Source organism: Spodoptera frugiperda, chromosome 31, assembly GCF_023101765.2.
Source record: "Spodoptera frugiperda isolate SF20-4 chromosome 31, AGI-APGP_CSIRO_Sfru_2.0, whole genome shotgun sequence".
In the NCBI taxonomy this organism is placed as follows: domain Eukaryota; kingdom Metazoa; phylum Arthropoda; class Insecta; order Lepidoptera; family Noctuidae; genus Spodoptera; species Spodoptera frugiperda.
In genome coordinates, this window is record NC_064242.1 from 13,558,581 (window position 1) to 13,579,228 (window position 20,648).

Below are 20,648 nucleotides of genomic sequence, written 5' to 3' on the forward strand. Positions count from 1 at the left end.
AATATAGCGCGTGCGCATCAATACACACAACACAAACATCGTCAACTATTTCAATAATGCGCGTCACATGAAACGCGTTGTATTTATACAAAGGGAAAGGAATTGAATCAAGACTAGTTTGGAATGTATTGTATAATACATGACCACTTTATTACAAAAATAAATAAATAATACATGTTTATAAAACTTAACAAAGCAAATAATGTAGTGACCTCACTTTGATACCTGAGCACAAACCTTTTGCTCGTTATTCTTTTTTTTACGGGATAAGCCGGTAAACCAGCAGACAGATCACTTGATGGTAATCAATCAGCTGCGCTTGTGGACACCCGAAACACCTGTGCCGTTACACGTACGTTGTCGGTCTTGTTAGGAATTTCAGAATTAATGAGGATTCGGGGATTGTGCAGGGGAGGTATTTGGGCCTGCGGAAACCTCACTCACAAGACGAAACGACACGGTGTTTCACCTCGTTTTCTGAGAGGCCGTGGTATCACTCTGGACGAGCCGACCCATTCGTGCCGAAGCATGGCCCTCCCATACTCGTAATAAGCCCAGACTATGATCTGCGCACCTGTAAGTGGTCTGATGCAGACCTAAGTATTTATGCATCTCCTCACTTCTCAGTTTCATCACCGAGCAAAACAAGGCCGTCCATGAATGTTCTACCTGAAGCAAATATGGCTCAAATCTTGTTTTATTGACATTACTCATTAATATACAAATATCACAGCAAGTATACATTATTCTTTCAGCTTTAACAAGTTTATCAATATGTAATCTTTGATTATTCACTTTCACAGATGTAAATATGAACATAAGTATTTTGTATAAATTAGCCTTTCAACCTTGACATAGCGTACCTTTATAGATTTGTAACTATGTTTGGATTAATACGATACTTAATACCTAACTGGATTTTAAGAATTTCTATACAATGAAGACTTGATAAAACATCTGAATGAGTCAATTGAAATTATATGCAGTTTGTAAAGGTTCCGTATACAATTACACAGGGCAAACTGCGTCAGTGCTCGCGCGCGATGTCTGAGAACGCGTCCAGTATGTGCTGCGTCGTCAGCGGCAGCGTCAGCCCGGCCGCCGGGTAGCACGCCGCTATACGCGCCTGCAGGGGGATTTCTCTTCATTATTTTTATACCAAACAACAATCAATAAAAAACAAATTAAAATAATTGCAAACAGAAAGATCGACATTAATACCTTAAAATCTAGTTAAAAGAAGCTAATATAATTGAGGTAGGCGACATGGTGGCCAAACACTATAAAGTATAAAAAATGTGTTTTCTTTAAAAGTTTAAAGAAAACACTTTTTTTATGAGACATGCCGGTAATCGAGCAGACGTATTACCTGATGTTAAGCAATCGCCGCCGCCCATGGACACTTGAAACACCAGAGACATTACAAGTGCGTTACCGGCTTTTTGGGAGTTAGGAATTTAAGGGTTGTTGTTCGGGAATGGGGATGGGGAAGATTGGGAAGGGAATTGGGCCTCTGGTAACCTCACACAACGAAACACAACGCAAGCGTTGTTTCACGTCGGTCTTCTGTGAGGCCGTGGTATCACTCCAGTCGAGCCGGCCCATTCGTGCCGAAGCATGGCTCTCCCACACTTAAGTACATGTTACTTATCTTTATATTATAAAAATGCTGTTTAAATAAACGGCTATACTTTACTATAGGTACATTCAAAAGACTTTGTATACTTGTATTATAAACTATTAAGCCTTTTTCTGCCGACAGGAAAACTGTTAAAGGGCAAATTCTCCGCTATAGCGGCATACAAGTTATCCTCCATGGCGTTCAAAGTGATATTAAATCAAAATCGAATCATATATCTGTTTAATTTATATGAAAATATTTGTCTGACCCTTGTGTCGTGGCGGGCCAGAATCCAATCCGTTTCATACATTGACTATGGTTAGAGCCACATTATCGCTTATGTCGCGTGTGTCGCCTAATGCTTACAGCCGCTTGGTGGCCATTGCGCCACGACTAGAGAATACAATCCCGGGATCCCGAATCTCGGGATCCCGGGATCCCGGCCGTTTTCTTGTCCCGAAAATCCCGGGACTGTACTTGGCTAATCTCGGGATTTTTAGGATTGACATTAAAGGAAAAGTTACAGCTGGAAATTGATAAGAGTATGAATTCCCCAGATCCTAAAGTACAAATACAAAATGAATCAGGGTTGGCAAATAGTATTAGACGTGAAATGAGCCTGTTCGAAAATGGAGGAACTCGTGGATATCACTTAGAAATAGCAAATAAATATCTAATGTCTATTCCTCCAACCAGCGTAGAACCTGAGCGAGCGTTTTCAGCTGCTGCTTATATTGGCAATAAACTACGAAGCAGGCTTGGAAGTGAAACGTTGGATGCTTTGATATTCCTGCGATTGTATTTTCGAAATTCTAATTAGTTTTGTTGTGTTGTCTTTTAAATTTCTTGCAAAAGTATTTTGATTGTTTTGTCAATTTTCGTTTCGTACTGTATTGTGTTGTGATGTGATTTATATTGTGCAACGATATTAAAATCTTTTTTTTAAATAACTCAAGTTCTGTTTTCATTTGAGTCCAATTAGAAACCACAAAGTCTAATCCCGTGATAGCCCCGGGATCCCGGGATTACACATTTAAAATCCCGTAATCCCGGGATTGAAAAACATGCTCGGGATTGTATTCTCTAGCCACGACTTATAATGTAAGTATCGAACTTTTAATATTATTGTGGGTATATGCTTTGGATTAAAATCTTAAAAAAATCGCTTTTGTCTTAATATCATTAATTCGTCAATGCTCCATAGAGTCTCACGCTCTCCGGTAATTCGAATAATTCGAACTCCATAGAGTTATAGTATAAGTACGAGTATAGTATAAGTCATAACTTATACTCGGGCATAAACAGCAACCTCCTACACAAATTTTGGCAACTGTCAGAGTTGACCTGATATTTTGTGAGATGAAACTAAGCAGTTGCCAGTTCCCGCGGTGGCGCGGTGAACGTACTGCAGTAGGTAAGGTAACGGTGCCGACCTGCAGCGCGACATGTTGCGCGATGAACTCCTCCTGCATGGCGCGCCACACCACCTGCAGCAGGCCGCCCTCCTCGCTCAGGTGCTTCTCCACCGTGCGGTACAGGCGGTGCAGGGACTTGCGGACTGTACATACATATTATTCATTACAAACATATATTTTCTAAACAGTAACGATTGGAGTTTCTTTGGAGTTCTTCTCGAAGGTACACTTTGGAACAAGCACCTAGCTTCACTGATAGACTATTATTTATTTCTTTATTTGTTAAAGTTTCAAAAGTACCTAAGTATTTATGGTTTAATATTGGAATAAATGATTTGACTTTGTCTTCAAATGTTTTACAATTCATACTTACGATATAAAAACGATAGATGTTGCCTGCCATTTAGTTGAGTGGTCAGAGTGGTATTGGATAAGTATTGCAAGCGCACTGTTTGGGACCTCGACATTACATTCTCGTGCGAGTCGACACCATACCGAGATAAGTCAAAGCGCTTATTGCAACTATACCTAATGCGCTGTAACAAGGTGCGGCTGACAGATGCCAGTATGACGTTGACGTCTCTCTTTAGGGATGGACATTAGAAAAATCTTTTTTTATCGCTATCGATACTCGCAGCATACATTTAATTCTCTATAATTTTTTTATTTAGTTAAAAAAAAAAAATTATGACCGAGCCCTGAGGTGTTTCAGAGTTTCAGTTTTCCAGAACCGTGAAGAAAACAAGGGTATATTAGTTTGTATATGTTAGATTAAGTACCACCACGCATTATCAATGGCGCCGGAAATGTCTAGAAAAAGGCATTTTTCTACACATTTCTGCTCAGATAATGTCACTGTGGTTTGGGCAGAGAGAGCCGCGTCTACAGTAGATTTACCCACATAATTAAAGGTTTTTTAAGAATGATAATTGAACGACACACGATTTTCGTTTTTTATTCTAAAAAAACATCGACTACCTATCCATCGTAGCCGTACATCCCATCACTAAACACGACTATGGCTTTACGTTATACGCATAACACTTTACTTTATTTTTCATTTCATTAGATTTTAATTAAATACTAGAACATTCCGGTTGGTTTTAATTTAATTAACTACGCTTCCGAATGATTTAACATAATACGAATGTGATACAGCTAAAATATTAAGCCATAATTTTTAAATCGCAGCAACTTTCAAGAGTGATACGAAACGTTGCTGAATCTGTCAGCCGCACCTTGTTATAGCGCATAAGGTATAAGTGTACATAATCCACCATCCTATTATGATGGTCACAGAATTATTATAGTGCTTAAGACTAGACATTGCAACATTTGTAATAGATAGTACTGCAGGCATTACACTCACCCTCGTGCGCCGGGTACATGGCCAGCACGCGGCGCAGCTCGTGCTTGCTGAAGGCGGCGCGGTAGCACACCTCGTCCTCGCGCACGCCCTGCGCCACCGCCTCCGACACGCCCTGCAACACGCCGCCACTGTCACGTCGCCACCGTCACGCACGGACCGTCACGCATGGACCCTCGCGCTCACCTCGAAGAACTGCGTGAGCTTCTCGAGCGGGCGGCCGAAGTACTGCGTGACGTAGGCGCGCAGCGCGTCGGAGTAGCGCGCGCGGCACTCGCGGCGCAGCGCCTCGAGCGCGGGCACGCGCAGCGCGGACAGCAGCGCGTGCAGGCGGTGGTAGTTCTCCAGGTGCAGCACGGCGCGCGGCGTGCGCGGGTGCGCGGCGTGCGCCACGGCCGCCAGCATGGCGCCGGCCAGCGACACGTACCAGCGCTCCAGGTCGGCGCGCCGCCCGCTGGCCGCGAAGATCCGCTCGCACGCGCCGCTCAGCGCCTCGAACTCCTGCAGGAAGCTCAGCAGCCCGCACTTGGGCTTCTTGGCCGCCTGCGGGCATACCTCTACCGTCACTCGATCCGGACTCGACTCGCGCGATTACGTTCCGAATCGTAGTGCTGTAGTTTATCTGACGTCGTTATCGAGCGTAGGTTAGGTTTTCAAAATGGCAAAATATATCGTTCAATTAATTCGTTGACGGGAACAAATTCCGGAGCTCAAAAAACACAGGTCCACACGAAGGCCGTCGAGTGAGCAAAAGTACTGTAGTCCGCATTGTAACATTATGTATTTTTAAACAGCTAAGTTCAAGGATTTGCTACCTATACACTGATTTTGGTTCGGGCACTTTGAGCTGGCTCTGGTTTTACTACATATTAGATAATTTAATACATTTTTTAGACATAATAATGTGCGATTTCTACATATTTTTTTCTTTTTTGTGATTCTGTGATAGCAGTTTTATCACTGGCTATACATAACATACACCCATACCTGCTTGACGGCGTCGGGCAGCGCCGCCAGTCGCTCCGCCACGCAGCGGTCCGCGCCGCGCTTGGCCGCCACCGCCACCCCCGCCAGCGCCGCGCGCGCCCACCGCGCCTCGCCCGCGCCCCCGGCCGCGCTCCCGCCTGCAGGCGCGCCCCTTCCGCGCCCGCGCCCAGCACGCGGCGCCCCACGCACGCCAGCGCGCGCATGGCGCCACTGCAACACACGCCGCACTGCAGGCCCCGCCTCGCTCGCCCGGCACTAGTCCCCGGCACTGGTCGCCGGCACTAGCCCCGGCACTGTACTCACTAGGGGTCGTGTCGCTCCAGCTGCTGCACGAGCGCGACGAGCTCGGCCTCGAGCGCGGGGAACAGCTCGCACATGAAGCGCCGCGTCTCGGTGGCGCCGCGCCGCGCCTCGCCCCGCTCCCCGCCCTCGCTCCGCTCGCCGTCGCTGCCGTCGCCCTGACGTCATTGTCGTACCTCGTTACGTATGCGTTTGTGTGTGTACGTAGTCACGGACGAATTGGCGGAAACCGGCCTTCACACCGACTGACATTACCTTAACGTCGATGTCCAAAAAGAAGAATTGCGTACAAAAGTCTTGCTCTGCGTTGCACAAACTCTCGACCAAACTTAAAACCTGTAAAATAAAAATCGGATAAGAAACAATAGATAAAAAAATGGTCTATCAGATGGCACGGCTCGGCCTCACTCACGTTGTCCAGCGGCTCCTCCGCACGGTCCGGGGGCGAAGCGGCCAGCGCGGCCCGCGCCGCCTCGCACGCCGCGCGCAGCTCGCGCTCGTACACGCGCGCCCACGTGCCCACGTACACCTGCACACACTCTACACTGTGTACACTCGCACACGGCGCGCTCACTGTACACTATGCACAGACGTACCTTGGCCAGCGCGTCGAACGCCTTCTCGTCCATGTCCTTGAGCCAGCGCATGAAGGGCGCGTAGGGCAGCAGCTCGGCGTGGTGGCGGTGCGCGCGGGACTCGTGCGCCGCCTCGTTGCCGAGGTGGATCAGCGCGTTGTTCAGGTGCCGCGCCAGCGCCGCCGCTAACTGTGCACAACGCACTTACCGATTATCGCTTGTCTACCCCGTGGGGACGGTGCTAGTGGCTACAACTATTCAACTGAAAGGATTAATTCTGCTAAAGATAAGCAACCTGTGGGGTTGGTAAGTATGGAACTAGAAACATCACCAGTGACTTGTAACGGTTCCACTGTTGGGTAAGCTAAGAACACTAATCATCAAGCTCAGGATCAGCTCACACCGAGACGCGGGACCGACTCAAAAAACAACTTTACATATATATTTTATTTATTTATTTATAATTCATGGAGGAGTGGTTGCAAGTGCGACTGCCGGGCTCGAGGAGAGGAGAGGTCTCGGGTTAGATTCCCGGGTCGGGCGAAGTACGAGTCGAGCAATATATCTATGAAAATATAGTGTATGCTCATAAAAACATAAAATTATTCAAAAAGTACAGTGATATACACAATATCAACACTAGAAATAAAAATAAATATATTGTTCCTACTACTAGACTTAAGAAAATAAGCGGTTCGTTTAGATGTCAATGTATACGCTTTTACAATAAAGTTCCCAGCCATATTCAAAGTTTAAACCTAGGTAAATTTAAAAATGTTATTAAAGAAAAACTTTGTAGTAAAGCTTTTTATAAAATAAAAGACTACTTGGAGGATAGTCAGGCTTGGGAATGAACTGCTATAATGTCCACACAGGTCTTGCTGACATGTTGGTAACATATAGTTACATTTTTTATACAATTTGACATTAACATAATTTGACATTGTTTTATATATATATTTTTTTTCCTTTTATATTTTTATATTTCCTTTTAAAATTGTTAGTTTGAGGACCGTGTGAGACTTTTGCTAGTCATTTTATTTTTAGTAAATTATATTCTGACAGTTTGAGCATTTGTGTGGCCTACCCAAATGTTCTTTTGGTTGGTGTTGTTCGTCGGATCATTCAGCAACAGCCGTCAGCTGAGCTGATTGTAAACTGACACATGCGTGCTGCCATCTGAACAGGTCCGCTCAAACTGCTGTGGTTCTTTCTTCAAAAGACCACTACAGAATCAACTTGCACGGTTCTCCGACATCTTTAATTGATTTTGTCTGGACTTTAAAAGAGACTATGACCTCTGAGTTTGTTTCGGCATTTCTTCTCAGAGTAGTCGGATAGGAAATGCCGGCCTCATCTAGTTATTTAAAAGATTGACGTGTAAAAGTGTTATTTTATAACCTATTTGCAAAATAAATATCATTTATCATTTATTTACCTACTGCTGGGCTTTTTTCGGTTTTTCGAAAATTTCTCAGTAGTAGCACGGAGTCTGGAAATGAGCCCGGTATATGGTAAAAAGCTCACCACCTATTACATGGGAGTTACAACATAATTATTGTGACAAGTGGGTGGACATTATTGTGTGACAGTGGCATTACGTGCCATAATGTGCGACTCGGCCTACCCCTTCGAGGATTAAAGGCGTGACGATATGTATGTAGGTATGTATGTTCATGGAGGACTTAATAGAAGGCAAATAACAAATAAAACAGATAAAAATAACAACACGCGCAGGTATCATTCAGCCAATTACTAGTCCCCACGTAGGTATATAATTTGGGAAAAAATAATAGTGTGTGAGTACCTACTGTAGTAATTTAAAAAGATGTTGTAAAGATATAAAATATAACAGTACACAATGCAGACACTATGATTCCAAGCAAAGAGAGACGTTTTTTCAGGAAACTCATTATTTTATTGCTGCTTAAAATTAAGCTTAAGCACTTTTAGCCGAATTCACACTAGTAAACAGATCGAGGTTAAGTTCGAAACGCCCGGGTGTCATCACTGCGAAGGCCGTCGTTATCGAGAATAAAGTTCATTGTGCAACGTGTTAAGTCGTGTGCGCAGCATCGCGTTGCTTTTTGACGACGACGCGACGACCCTTACTCAAAGCGGGTTGGCAGTGAGATACTTATGCTTTGAATGCTTTTGTGGATTATTCATACGTTTACGTATGTAGCCAATACTGCGTTCTAAAACATAATATTACCTGGTCACGCGCGCGCGTGAGGCGGCGGAGTCGCTCGCGCACTGCGGCGAGGCGGCGGCGCGACGCGGGCGCACTGGCCTCGGCCCGCAGCGCCGTGCGGAGTGCTTCGGCCGCCGCCAGCGCCTGCGCGCGGCCTTCGTTGGACGTCAGCGCCACCTCCGTCAACGAATCTAAGTCCCGCAGCGGAGCCGCGTCGAGCCAGCCGAACAGTTCCCCCAGCTCCGCCAGCAACAGACGCGCGTTGGAGTCGGCGCGCGCTGCGTCCGAGCGAGCGTGCGGCGCGGCGGGCGCGGCGCGGGCCAGCGCGTCGTAGCGCCGCAAGCGCTGCGCCAGCGCCGCGCCCGCGCCCAGCCCCGCCTCCAGGCGCTCAGCCAGCGCGGCGCCGGCGCCCCCGCTCTCGGTGGCGGCGGCCAGCATGCCGGCGACGTTGAGTGCGTCGAGGCGCGCGAGTCGGCTCCCGAGGCGCCGCACGCGTCGCTCTGCATCCGCGTCGGCGGGCTCGGCGTCCTCTAGCAGCGCACCCAGCGCCGCATCCGACGGGGTCACATCGTCACCACTCTTCGTTTCATTTAAAAAATATATTTATATAAGTATACGTATAACCAACTTCAAAATCAATCAAAGTGGGTAGTTTCAGTTACTGGGGGCTGTCAGTCACTAGCCTTAACTATATCGACATGAATAACATTTATTTATTTGTTTATGTAAACAGCACACAGGACAGCACAAAATATATAGAATTAGATTACCCAGCTCTCATATGACATAGTGATATCTTTTGTATAATCCTAGGAAAGGCCAGATCATTGCTAAGTAAAGACTTTTCATGACAAAGGTCATTGGGCGGAATCCGACCCGGTCGCGGACACGAATGAAAATGATATCAAATGAAAGAGTATAAATTTATTTAACATTAGGTATGATAATTTTTTTTTAATCCATGGGACAAAAAAGTTAGAACCAAAAATAGACGAAATTAAGTCGCAACTTTGACATACTTCCCAAATCGATTAATGAAGCTGAAAATTGGCATAGATGTTAACTACATGATTATAAACAAAATGTCAAAAATCCCCATCGATTAGACTTTTACCAAATGAAATATTCAAGGTCAAAAGGTCAAAATTACGGTTTTTTCTATTTTTCTCGAAAAGGACAAGTTTTATCGTACAAATATGTTCAACAGAGTTGTAGATCTTACAATTTTTTACAAAAATGGTTCATCACTTTTACCCTTACGACTGTCCATTCGTGAGATATCGCGGTTTTAATGAAATAAAACGTATTTTATATAATACTCGCAGGGTTTTACTGCTGCTCGGCTCCTATTAATTGTAGGTAGCATTATGTTTTATAGCTTATAGCATAATTCGATAAATGGACTAACTAACAAAAAAAAAACACTTCGATTCGGACTACTAGTTCTGGAGATTAGCGTGTTCTATAAATTCTTCAGCTTAAAATATTAGTACTACTTTTCCGCAGTTTCAATCGATACTGGCCTTCTATTAAGCATAGCCTAATGTTTCATTAATTATAACCTACCTCAATAATTAATGGACTATCAAACACAAAAGCAATAATTCGATTCGATGTTGTAGTTCTGGAGGTGTGCTCGTTCAAAGATACAAACTCTTTAGCTTATATATTAAGTTACTAAGTATTCCGGCGCTGTTTCAATCGCTCTGCTCAGTACTTGTAGACCATTATTATATTGTATTGAATAATCCATTCATCCAGGAAGCTTATAGGCTATAAAACATCACGCTATGATGATATACTAGGAGCCGAGCAGCGAGTAAAACCGCGGGAGTGGTACTTACGCGCTAATCTCCAGAACTAATACTGCGATTTTTTTTTTGGTTTTGGATAGTCTACTTATCGAGGAAGGTTAAGCTATAAAATATTACGCGACGGTCAACAGGGGCCGAGCAGCGGATGAGACCGAGCGGGAGTTTTACTATTATTTGAAGCTGAAGAGTTTGTTTGAACGCACTAATGTCTAGAACTACTGGTTCGCACCAAATTGTTATTTTTGTGTTGAATAAGTCCATGTATCGAGAAAGGCTATACGCTATAAAACATCTCGCTACAATTAATAGAAGTAGAGTAGCAGATAAAACTATGCGGAAGTAGTACTAATATTTAAAGCAGAAGAATTTGTTTGAACACGCTAATCTCAAGAACTATTGACCTGCATCGAATTATTCTTTTTGTGTTAAATAGTCCATTTGTTGACTACAATCAATAGGAGGAGGTAAAATCGCGTGGGAGATAGCGAGTCAAACTCATTGAGTTATGTAAACTATGATTTATTTATTTAAAACCGTGATATCTCACGAATGAAAAGTCGTAAGACTAAAAATTATAAACCATTTTTGTAGAAAATTGTATGATATACAACTGTGTCGAACATATTTTAACGATAGAACTTGCCGTTTTCGAGAAAAATTGAAAAAACCATAATTTTGACCTTTTAACCTTGAATATTTTTTTACCAAAAGTGAGATCGATGAGGATTTTTGACATTTTGTTTATAATGGTGCACTTAACGTTTATGCTATTTTTCAGCTCTATGCGAATTATGTTAAGGATATTAATCACGCCAAATAAATAATTATGTAAAAGTTTATTTTTCTCCACTCTCCCACATCCCACAAGAAAGCGACCCTTACCATGATAAACTAGACACATTTTATTCATATATCCTGATAATTTCATTTCTGTCCGCCGTGGGTTTTTTTCCCATACATTTTGCCCATTGACCTTTTAGGATTTGAATGCAACAAAAATTTATATTAAATTTTTCTACATTGTCTTAGTGGTAACTATCTAGTCATTCTTCATGGGAATCCATAAATGGCGCAATGTTACTATGTTCTGTTAAAGGAGATTGGCATATCATAGCCTTGACAGACAAAAATTAAATACTGTGGGTTTTTAAGGACTGTTATTAGTATTCAAAACGGTTACCAGTTCAGAGCAGTAACGGAACCAAAGCACAATCAACTTATATATTAGAATTGTTTCCATATATTTATTTAAACTTCTGTAAAATAATATTTTTAAATATTACTTATAAAATACAAAAAAAAAAACATTTAAAAATATAAAAATAGGAGCCGACCAGTAGTGGGAGCATGGTTCATGCTATTTTAAGCTATTAAAAATTTTGGGGAGGACTCTCCTTCTCGGGTTTGACCCGGTGAAAATGGGCACCGCGTCCCACAACCCACAGGAAAAATGGTGCTCATTGCCCCCTACTAATTATTAATTATTGATTCTCCTCCTTTCTCTTCTGCTGACTTCTTGAGTATTGATACTGTTTGTGTGTTGTTCTCAATTTTGTGTGGATATAGATTGAATGCCAGTTGTGAAATGTGATAAGCTATTAAAATTATTATTCGAGTTGTCATGCTGCTAGATAGATGAAGTTAAGATCAAAATAGATTGTGCTATGGTTTCGTTGCCTCAATTTAGTAAAGTCTTTTCGACATCTGAGTACAGGCAATGCCCCTAGCGGGAAAGTGAATAAATAGGAAGTGCAAGTAATAGTGGTGTTTGTGTTTCTTAATATCCCTCTGGGGCCAACCCTATGAGTTTTTTTCATTTTTATTATTTTGTCATGTAGGTTTATTTTGACTGAGGCTGTCCAGCCAGCGCATTTCTACTACAGTATCACCCACACAATGTTGGTACACATACATTAAGAGTTTGTAAGTCATACATAACAAAGTTATAAATTCTTATAATGCCCTAGAGAGAAGAAGGGATAATAGAGATCTGAGGCTTTCTAATATTTATGCAAGTGCTTAGTTGATAAACACTAACAATACCCACTGACAGTCATTAAATTGCAGTCAAATAAAAACAATAACAGTATTTTGTTAGGCAGTCACAATGTGACATCGGACTCAATTGCATCATATTTAGGGGGCGGTTCTTGTTTCATTACTTTGTTCAGGATTCCAAAGCTGCTTTTTGTTTGAAAACAAGTTGCAAGTGCAACAAAAAGTACTTGACTCACCACATCACCGCAGGGCTGTTCCTTACTGATGTCCCATTCTCGTTGTAAAGTTTCTTCGTACTTCATGCTACCGAATAATCAAAATCTAAGTTGATCACCCAATAAAATACATGCTACTATAAAAATACAAACACTATATAAATGGTAATATAACACTAAATGCTTACACGTTTGCGGTATTCTAAATTACAATATTTTATCAATCATAAGTGTATTGGGTATATTTTTAATCTCTTCTCTTCCATATATTTTATTTGATATCTTAGCAAATAGTAACAAAAATTATCTTGTTTTTGTAAATCCCAATTTGACATTGACGTTTGACGTGACGTTAACAAATAAATGACATTGACAATAGAAGCATCGTATTTTTTTTTTTTGTGAGCGAGGGAATTTCTCTTCGACTTTCCACGCCGTGGGGACGACGGCGGGGTGTGCCGGACTCTTAATATAAATAAATATATTTTTTTTATTGGTTATTACTTATCGATATATTTTTCTTTTTTTATGGAATTGGTGGCAAACGAGTCACCTGATGGTAAGCGGTAACACCAAAGGAGTCACAGGTGCGTTGCCGACCTTTTAAAAAGGAGTATGCTTTTTAGGGTTCCGTAGCCAAATGGCAAAAAACGGAACCCTTATAGATTCGTCATGGCTGTCCGTCTGTCCGTCCGTCCGTATGTCACAGCCATTTATTTCCGAAACTGTTGGGCCTACATAGTTGTTAGTTTAATTTTGAATAAAAATTAATAAATTTAAAAATTTAAGGAACTGATTCAAAAAAATTTTTTTCAGCTTACATATCCGCTATGGATAGGTCTTTAAAAAAGACATTAAGGTTCCTAAAACCACTTTTCGTCAAAATCAATCGTTTGAAAGTTAGACGCTTCCAAAGTGGAAAAATGTGTCCCCCCCCCTCTAACTTTTAAAATAAGAGAGTTAGAAAACTGAAAAAAATATATGCTGTAGATTTCAATGGAAACTAACAACGAAAATTGGTTTGAATGAGATATCATTATTCGTTTTTAAGAAATAAAACATTTTCAAAAACCGCAAATATAACTTTGTCGTTCATACAAACACTATGTAAAACCAAGTTATTTTACAACTTGCTGTTACGGAACCCTTCATGAGCGAGTCCGACTCGCACTTGGCCGGTTTTTTTCTTGAAGGTTTGAAGGTCGTAGCGGAAATACCGCCGACGACAGCTTATTCCACAGTTTTGCTGTGCGAGGCAGAAAGTTTCGCGAGAAACGCACAGTTGTGGTCTGCCAATTATCTATATTATGATAGAGATGGAAGTGCGCTGTCGTGTAGGTCGATGGCGAAATGAATCGGCAAGTATAAGACTCAGCTTCATTAAGAGTATTTGTTATTATTATTTTTTAAAGGACTTAGTGTCTTAGATCAGATATAACACCGCCTAGATTCGTTAAAATCACAAAAACTTATAAAAAAAAAACAAAACTAAATAGCTACTAGAAAAAAATTGTTTAATGGTTAACTTAAATTAATTCCATGCTCTCTAGCTAGTATAATATAGTGATCTGGGATGCCATGGTAGAATAATTCTATGAATTTCTATGATGATCTACAAATGTTCTGTGTCACATTCCCCTATACTTATTAAAATACTCTTTGGTCACATAATAACTTTTGTATTCTGTAACTTCAAAAATTCAAATGTCAATAATCTGTCACAATCGACTCGTTCTCGTAATTTGTGAAATAACCTATAATACTAGTTGTGATCTGGAAATTATTGAGTTTAATTTTGAAATAAACAATTGAAACAATGTCTCAAAAAGCTGCTTCAAAAAGCGCGAAGTCGAAATCTACCGAAGAAGTATTCTCTGGCTTTCAAAACCTACGGGCTGAACAACGCCAACTAGCTAACAAAATATCCGAGTTAGAAATGGATCTCAACGAGCACAAGTAATACTCTTCAATAACAGTTATTACATTAATAAATTATTCGCGTACCTACTATAAAATGAACTGTAAATAATCACAACCTATTTTTATTTCAGAATAGTCATTGAAACTCTTCGTGGAGTGGACAAAACACGAAAATGTTTCCGAATGGTGGGCGGTGTTTTAGTTGAACGCACGGTGGCTGAGGTTTTGCCTGAACTAGAAAGCAACTGTGAACAGTTGCCAAAAGCTCTTAAAGCATTGGAAGAACAACTTACCAAAAAAGGTCGTGAGATTAATGAGTATATTGAATGCCACGACATTCGCCTTCAGCGAGTAGATCGTCCTGCGGCTGAGGCTGCGCCAGAGCAGCCCTCCAAGTCCAATGTGCTAGTGGCCAGTGGATAATTATAATTATTGTATTTAACATCAATTGCTAACAGTACTAAAACCTTTCTGTTTCAATATTTGGGACAGAAATGTATACTACTTGTTGCTTCATCAATTACACTCGTCTTTACAATATACCAGACATCAAGATGTGGGTAAAACAAGTATTACACAATGGTCCGGTGACTGAACGAGTGTAAGGTGGAGCTGATGTGGTAATTAAAGACTAATGTATCACAATGTGCTTATTAATTACTACAGTAAACTGCTTGTGTTAATTATTGTATTTACATTTTGGTTGTAAATAGGGTGAGGTCAAAAATATTATATTTCTGTTAACATTATAAGAATTAAGCACTTTGGAAATAAGTAAAAATATTTTCTTATTTTGACTGCTGTTGCTGATCGATATATTGGCCATGTTTTCATTTGAGTTTACCCAATATTTAACTTCCTTATATGCAATAAAATTTATTTTAATAAAATTATTAGCAAAAAAACTTCATGTGAAATACTTAAATAAAGAAGCTTTAATGGTTTTTATGGTTTTATTTTATTATAGATAGATGAAGAGCACATTCAAATTAGTTAGATAAATTTAAATAAACTGTTTTTCTTTCTAGTTAGGCAAAGGCAGTGCAGTCAGTTGTCATGGTTAATTATCTAGACATGCGGTAGTATGCTAAGCCAAGTTCAAACAATGGAACTGGTTGGCCAGCGTCAAGTGTCTTACACGAACCATTCAGTGCTTTATACCCCCCCATAACTAAAAACCTATTTAACATACAACACATGAAACTATGTGGAAGCGTGGCTCTCTCACACTTGGCACTCATTTAGATGTCCATTCTTTTTGCGGCGAAGCCCACAAGCCAGCATAGGTTTTGTATTGAACTTGGCTTTCCTTTTTTACATATATATTTTTTGTGGAATTTTATTTATACACTAGCTTCCGCCCGCGTGAATGTCGGTCTTCGCGTGGATGTTTTATTTCTCCATTTTGAGTAGTTCTGACAATGACATCTTATAAATATCTATTGGACCCAAATACGACTAGGCCCATAATAATTAAGGAGATCTATTGAGCTACCGCTGTTGAGATCGCGGTAGCATGTAGCAGTAAATTACTGACAGTGACGAAAAGTTAGCAAAAATAAAAAAGTGATGATGAAATGCGACATACAGCCTTGGCCAAAAGTATTGAGCACCTTACAAATTTCGCTCGATCACGGTAAGTATGGCAGAAAACTAAATCTACTGTTGAAGTATTTGTTTGTCGGCTATCTACAAAGATTTAAAAACAATGATTTATGCCGTAGCTAGGAATAAAACACCTAGGTGTAATAAAATGAGATTTTTGCAATGTTTGTATTTATTTATCAGTTCGCTACCATCGCTCGTTTTGACAACATCCCGTGATCCAGGTGCGTTTTTGGTATTTTATCTCAATGTTATAAGTATTATCGTTGTAATATGCCAAAACGAAACGAACTTTCTTCAGAAAATCAAGTGGAGGTACAGCTTCTGCATGAGCAAGGGAAATCACAAGTAGAGATTTCCAAAACTGTGAAATGTTCGCGCCGATCCTTGCAATTTGTTATTCAGCGATTCTATGCTATCCGATCACATTAAAATATACCAAAAACAGGGCGCAAACGCATCACCACAGACCGTCAGGATCATCAGTTACCGAGAGAGTCGTTAAAAAATAGGAAAAATGATCTTCAGAGCTCGCTGCTGAGTTGTCAGAACAAAATAAGGTATCAATTTCTGCTCGAACTACTTGTAGAAGACTTTAGGAAGCTGATCCAAAAGGTTGTGACGCTAGGAAGAAACCATGGCTCCCGACAAAAACAAAAAAACTCGGTATAAATGGGCCTTACAACATCGAACTTTCACCAATTCAGAGTGGTCAAATTTTGTGTGGTCAGACGAATCTAACTTAGAGGTAAGTAACTATATTTAATGCCCTAATAAAATAATATAAAATGGTTTAAAATCCAAACGCATAGATGAAGTTCTTTTGTTTTCGGGAACTCAATATTTGTCTCTTTATAGCAGATTTTTGGTACCCCTGTTGTGACCTCTGTACGTCGCCGGGTGGGCGAAGATTTTAATCCAGAGTGTGTGGTACCAACCGTAAAACATGGTGGCGGTAGCATAATGGTCTGGGGTTGCATGACCGATTCTGGAGTTGGCGAATTGTTCGTGTCAGAGGGCCGCATGGACTCTTCTAAGTACATAAATTTACTAGAAACTGCGTTCCTGCCTTCATTCACGAAACTTTTCGGCGACAGGAACATGGATATTGGTAAATTCTAGCAGGATAACGCACCTTGCCACAAATCTGCCCGCACTTTGGCATAATTCCGGGAAAATAACGTAGAGCTTCTTGACTGGCCTACCCAGTCGCCAGATCTAAACCCCATAGAATATTTATCTGTTTTAGTAAAGCGCAGAGGTAGGCGCCACACAATTAACAACAGAGAAGATTTGAAACGCCACCTATGCCTAGAATAGAACGCGATTACTGCTAAAGACTGTAAAAATCTTGTTAGCTCTATACCAAAAAAAAATTCTGCCGTAATTAAGGCAAAGGGTGGACTTACAAAATATTCATTTTCAATTAATAAATAGTAAAATAAACATATAAAAAATATTTTGTTTTGTTTCTATTTGATATTTCGCATAAAACTCAAAGATTTCATGGGTGCTCAATACTTTTGGCCAAGGCTGTAAAGTTAATTGGCAGTTTCAACATACACGTTGTTAGTGAACTCGTCTGGAATATGAACATGAAGATTTCTCGTGTGTTCTTGGTTCTACAGAACAATGTCTATGGATAAAACTGAAAAATTAAGATTTTTTTTCTACGTATTTTTCCAGGATAAAAAGGATCCCATTTTATACCCTGGATAATAAGGTAATAATTATACCAAGTTTCATAGAAATCGAACCGTTAGCTTTCACGTGATGCCTGAACATACAGACAGACAGATAAAAACATTAAAAATGTTTATCACATATTTGGGTTTGGTATCGATCCAGTAACACCCCTATTTATTTATTTTTTCAATATTTTCAATGTACAGAATTGACCCTTTTATAGATTTATTATATGTATAGATATTTTATATTCATGTTAAATTAAACAACTCTATTTAAATATTTTTAAATAATAGTATTTAATAAAAAAATATTGATAATATACAAATATGAATAATTATGTAACATGTCAATATTATAGCTTACAGCTTTTAACTTAATTCCACAATATGTCCTATGGACACATAACACAGTCTATGACTACTGTCCCTACTTCATTGTTATTTATTCACCACAGTAATAAGTACTTTCTTCTTGCACAAAGGTATATTAAATGTTATAATTATACTTAATTATTAAAATTACTTATTGTCATAAAATAATTAGATTAATCTTTCAGATTCATATAATTATTTGCCTGGTGTTATTTATCGAACATGCAAAAAATATAAATAACGCCTTTTATCCCCAAAGGGATAGGCAGAGGTGCACATTACGGCACGCTATCCTGCTATACAATGTACACACACTTTTCACAATTTTTATTATAAGTCCCATGTATAATAGAGCCTATTAGGTATATGGCATATTGGGCACAATTCTAGACTCCGTGCTACCACTGAGAAATTTTCGATAATCCGAAAAAGCCCAGTACCACTTTGCCCGGGAATCGCACTTGCGACCAATCGACCGACGAGGCAGTAAAAAAATATATACAATATTAAATATACAAAAACAATGTCATAAAATATAAAAAAGTACCTAATAAGTTTAGTGTTACACCAATACACAAATATGTTGCAAATAATCTACACTATAAACAGCTCCTTACAAGGTCATGTTATAATTCCAGCTCCCAGTCAGCTGCATGTAGTGTACCTACTCAATGAAGGAGACTGGTCACGCCGTGGTACTAGTCATACTTATATAGGTACATAATGCAATTTCTCTCTCAAATCTCGCGAGATTGCTTTACTAAAAGGATTTAGGTTATGTTAATGTAAATTGAAGAGAAGACTAGCTTTTTCTTTCAATTGTTGTTTGATTGTTACATTTGACAAAGTAGGAGTACCTATAGTACTTTTAACAATTGAATAAAAAAAATAGTTTCCACCTCCAAAGTCGTCCACGTAACATCAGGCAGAATTTTCGAGTCGATGTGTGAAATGTTTATCTTACAATCTTATTACTTCTTTCAAATTTATTCAAATATTATGATTATTTGCAACAAAACTGCCAATTTTGAGATCTCGCTTGAGCCCCAATCTCGTAAGATTAGCATTCCCTAGTCATACTAGGTCGACCCAGAGCCGGGGAACGAAAATGATGGCGGAAAAGAATTTCACATTTTTAGAATATTTTCCTAGATGGTCGTCAATTACCCAAAATTATGGTTGTGACCTGTGAAAGAGCCGTGTCTTACATTTACATTGTTACTTTCATATATAAAATATGTTACATGTTCTGTCCTGGCTGGCTAAGCCATCGACATAAAAATTAAATAGTACCTATGTATACGTGTAAACATAAACCGAAACTAATTTCATTCACGCCGGGTCATTACAAAAACTTTAGACCAATGTTGACGTTGACCAGTCTTCGTCATTATGCCAACTTGCCGCAATGATATTATGAACAGTCTGATCGATCGGTGAAATATCACACACATCCTTACTTCAATGTATCACAATAATTATACGAGATTAAATATTTATGCCTGGACATAAAACTAGTCAAGAGAACTCGCAACTAAATTCACAGCTTCTTGTTTTCTTTTAGAAACGATTTACAATAAGTAAAAAAGTAAAATGGTACACACTGTGGAATGTATTTGAACAATCGTTTTTATAATGGAGTTTTGCTTGGTTTTAGAATAAAATTGCTCAGGGAGCGCAGCGAGTCGGTGTCAATGTAGCTGACGGAATGTTGACGCGGTCGGTCTAAGCTCCGATTAATGACCTAATCGTCGTCACTAGAGGGCAACAGTTTTGTCGAAATTTAATATTGCATATTATCAAAAAACAAAACATTGTTAGTTTATCTATATACGCAGTACCTACAATGTATGTAAGTACCTGTCTAATACTATTATGGCAGCGTATCATAGACCGAGTCAATATTTGTTTTTAAACAATAGTGATAACAGCAGTTTCCGAATGCTAAATTTAACGAAGGATCCCAGCGTGCGACTCCAAGCTACTGTTCAAAAGTGCATGACGTTAGTGGGCGCGTAGGTCTCGCCCTCGCCCAGCGGGGACCGGTCCGGGGCGCGCAGCGGCGGCGGCGCCGGCGACACCGCGCCGTCGCTGCGGCCGCCCGACTTGTGCACCACGCGCAGCTCCGAGATGCGCATGGAGCGGTCCACGGACTTGCACATGTCGTACAGCGCCAGCGCCGCCACGGCGCAGCCCGTCAGCGCCTCCATCTCCACGCCCGTGCGGCCCGTGGCGCGCGCCTCGCAGCGCACGCGCAGCGCGCCGCCCGCCGCGCAGTCCCCGCGCGGCAGCTCCACGCGCACGCGCACCACGTCCAGCGCCAGCGGGTGGCACAGCGGGATGAGGTCGGCCGTGCGCTTGGCGCCCAGCGCGCCCGCCAGCTGCGCCACGGTCAGCGCGTCGCCCTTCGGCAGGCGCGCGTCCCGCAGCAGGCGCAGCAGGCGCCCGCCCACGCGCAGCTCGCACTCGGCCGCGGCCGCGCGCGCCGTCACCGGCTTGGCGCCCACGTCCACCATGCGCGCGCGCCCGCTGCCGTCCAGGTGCGAGAAGGCGCCGGCGTCGTCGTCCTCGGCGCTCG

At 41.1% G+C, this 20,648-nt stretch overlaps 3 protein-coding genes across 3 annotated transcripts; 1 reads left to right on the forward strand and 2 right to left on the reverse strand.

The window, feature by feature from the left end:
- Positions 1-124: 124 nt before the first annotated feature.
- On the reverse strand, positions 125-12,844 carry LOC126912935 (exocyst complex component 1). The gene is given in 13 exon segments (XM_050707465.1): positions 125-1,126; positions 3,055-3,179; positions 4,406-4,517; positions 4,589-4,945; positions 5,390-5,509; positions 5,512-5,599; positions 5,693-5,847; positions 5,945-6,025; positions 6,102-6,218; positions 6,286-6,453; positions 8,480-9,037; positions 12,507-12,573; positions 12,674-12,844. Coding segments are annotated over 12 exon segments (2,046 nt in total). The 5' UTR covers position 12,573; positions 12,674-12,844; the 3' UTR covers positions 125-1,027.
- Positions 12,845-14,184: 1,340 nt separating this feature from the next.
- On the forward strand, positions 14,185-15,349 carry LOC126912952 (prefoldin subunit 2). The gene is made up of 2 exons (XM_050707548.1): positions 14,185-14,441; positions 14,537-15,349. Exons 1-2 carry the CDS (start codon positions 14,302-14,304, stop codon positions 14,826-14,828), a joined length of 432 nt encoding a protein of 143 aa, XP_050563505.1. The 5' UTR covers positions 14,185-14,301; the 3' UTR covers positions 14,829-15,349.
- A 2,621-nt stretch (positions 15,350-17,970) lies between these two features.
- LOC126912955 (cyclic pyranopterin monophosphate synthase-like) lies at positions 17,971-20,643 on the reverse strand. The gene has a single exon (XM_050707550.1). It carries the CDS (start codon positions 20,584-20,586, stop codon positions 20,059-20,061), a length of 528 nt encoding a protein of 175 aa, XP_050563507.1. The 5' UTR covers positions 20,587-20,643; the 3' UTR covers positions 17,971-20,058.
- Positions 20,644-20,648: the final 5 nt, after the last annotated feature.